The 2,500-nt window shown below is 46.2% G+C and overlaps 1 protein-coding gene across 1 annotated transcript in view; it reads right to left on the minus strand.

Moving 5' to 3' along the window:
- hydin (HYDIN axonemal central pair apparatus protein) overlaps positions 1–2,500 on the minus strand; it is a 172,124-nt gene that overhangs the window by 123,289 nt on the left and 46,335 nt on the right. Inside the window, exon 15 of the mRNA XM_063197456.1 lies at positions 1,600–1,700. Coding sequence (XP_063053526.1) covers positions 1,600–1,700 — 101 coding nt within the window. The remainder of the gene's footprint in view (positions 1–1,599; positions 1,701–2,500) is intronic.

Consider the following 2,500-nt stretch of genomic DNA (forward strand, 5'->3'; position numbering starts at 1 on the left):
AACGTTCTAAACCAAAGTGCTTACCTGCGAACCACCAGCATTCATACCGGATTGCGTTCTTTACCACATGCTACTCTGATGACCTCTACGCTGTCATCAAGTATTTCTCTGAACACATTGTGAACCAACTTTCCAGTTTCTGAACGCTCAGATTTTCAGCATGAACGCGTTGGTCACTTCAAGATTAGGTGCGGCACGGTTCTCTGTCTGCATGAACATGCAGCTATCTGTGTGGCTGAATCCTCTGGGCAGAGATTCTTTAAGTATATAGAGATATGCCAACATAAAAGGTTGCTATGGGCACCTAACGTGACCAGATTCCGGTCTGCCTAAAAGGGCGTGTCATAATGCTCCTAGCATTGAATAGAACAGTCCTTATGTCTGCCTAGGTCTGCCTAAAGGGGGATTTCCCCCCCTCCCCCTTGCAATAATAGAACCCGGAAACAATGGGCCAATGGAACCTCTCTCTCTCTACTCTCTCTGCTCTGGGCATGCAGGACAGGTCAACAGGAGAACACTAGGCATTTACTCATTCACATGCACAAAAACTGTAGCCAAGCTTTTACACTCAACAACACAAATAACACACCACCTTCCCCGTCCTTTATATTGACAAAAATGCCCTTGATACAATTAAACAATCTCCCAGCATTGCACAATGTGTATGCATTGGTAATTAGTATAATTTAATCAAAGATGTTTATAGTACAACATATCTTATGTAATACAAGTACATACACCTCTGGCTTTGCCCAAATACCACAGTCAGTATTGCATGGCTTACAGAGTTTCTATCTGCCACTGACTGTTGTGTTTAGTAAGCTGCACTGCAGTCATGAAAAGTACTTGCAACAGTCATTAAATTCTGCTGATGTTTACTTGACTGACTGCTTTGAAATGTTATATGCTGTGTTGTTTACATTGCCTCTGGCTTAATGTAAATACAAAGCCAAGCACATAACATGCTGTAGGCGACGTATCACTCGGCCTGTGCTGGTCAGCGAGGGGGAACACGCCTAATGACTCCCATCACACAAAGCCAAACATGGCATCGGCATTCAAATGAAGCAACAGCAATCTCCACTCCTACTTCAAGCATGCCATTTCACAGTATATGCACTACAATGTTTTTTTTTAAGACAGCACGTTCCCACAGAGAACATTTTGGTATTTCTCATAGTTAACAGGCTTGACAGACGGACTGACAGTTTGACTGCACTGATGGACTGACTGACTAATAGCAGTATCAGACTAATTGACTGAGTGGCAGCGCCGTCTGAACTGACTGACTGGCTGACTGACTGACAGCACACACGGGCAGACTGGTGGACCGGCTGACAGAGAGACGCACTAAGTGACAGACAGACTAAGTGACTGACAGATGGACTGACTGACGGACATGTGTTGACATACCGGTACCTATCACAGCTGGCTGACTGACTAAATGATACTGCACACGGACCGTACTGACGGGAAGAGACAGACTGACAGATAGACTGACCAGAAGAAAGATGGACTAACTAACTGACTGGATGACAGAATGACATCACTAATGGACGGACTGGCAGCCTGACTGGCTGATGAACAGTACGGGCATACCTGGCGCGGATGGGCAGAGCCAGCACCTCGTCTCCCACGCCCTCCACGTCCACCACCAGGGCCAAGTTGTAGCTGCGCACCGTGTTGGAGCAGAAGGTCACCTGCAGGAGACAAGAAGACACAGAGGAGGGAGGCTTAGTATGCAGGACACAGGACACAGAGGAGAAGAGCTTAGAAGACAGGACACAACAACATACAGGAGAGGAAAACTTAGCATACAACTAGAGGATGACATTTTTCAGGAATTCCCGTGGGTCCTGGGAATTTTAAAGGTCAACGGGAGCGGGAATAAAGATGAATGGGAGCGGGCAGGAGCGGGAATTAAAATGAATGGGAGCATGAATGACGCTTATTTTTCTTTGAAAAGACAAACCAAAACAGCCTCGTTTTTTTGACGAAACGGGAGTGGGGTTGATTTTGAGTGGGAGTGGGCAGGATTGGGAGACATTCTTGTCAGGAGTGGACGGGATGGGATTTGCTTCTTTTACTCCAGTCCGGGATGGGACGGGATGGGATTTTTTGTATTGGACCGGGATGGGACGGGAGTGAAAATTCACTCCCCTGTCATGCTCTACATACAACACACAGAGGAGAAAAGCTTAACACACAGCACACATCAAGCAGAGGAGAAAAGCTTAACACACAGGACACATCAAGCAGAGGAGAACAGCTTAACGCACAACACACAGCGGAGAAGATCTTAGCATACAGGACACAGGAAGAACAACACACTCGCAGCAAGATACAGAGGAGAAAATCTTAGCACACAGCTACAAAGAGGAGAAAAGATGTTCACACAGGACACAAAACACAGAGCAACAAACCAACAACAAGAGACCGATGAGAAAAGCTCACCTGAAAACAGAATCACAACGAGCAACTTAAGAAACACACACAACTC

Source organism: Engraulis encrasicolus, chromosome 4 (genome assembly GCF_034702125.1).
Source record: "Engraulis encrasicolus isolate BLACKSEA-1 chromosome 4, IST_EnEncr_1.0, whole genome shotgun sequence".
Classification (NCBI taxonomy): domain Eukaryota; kingdom Metazoa; phylum Chordata; class Actinopteri; order Clupeiformes; family Engraulidae; genus Engraulis; species Engraulis encrasicolus.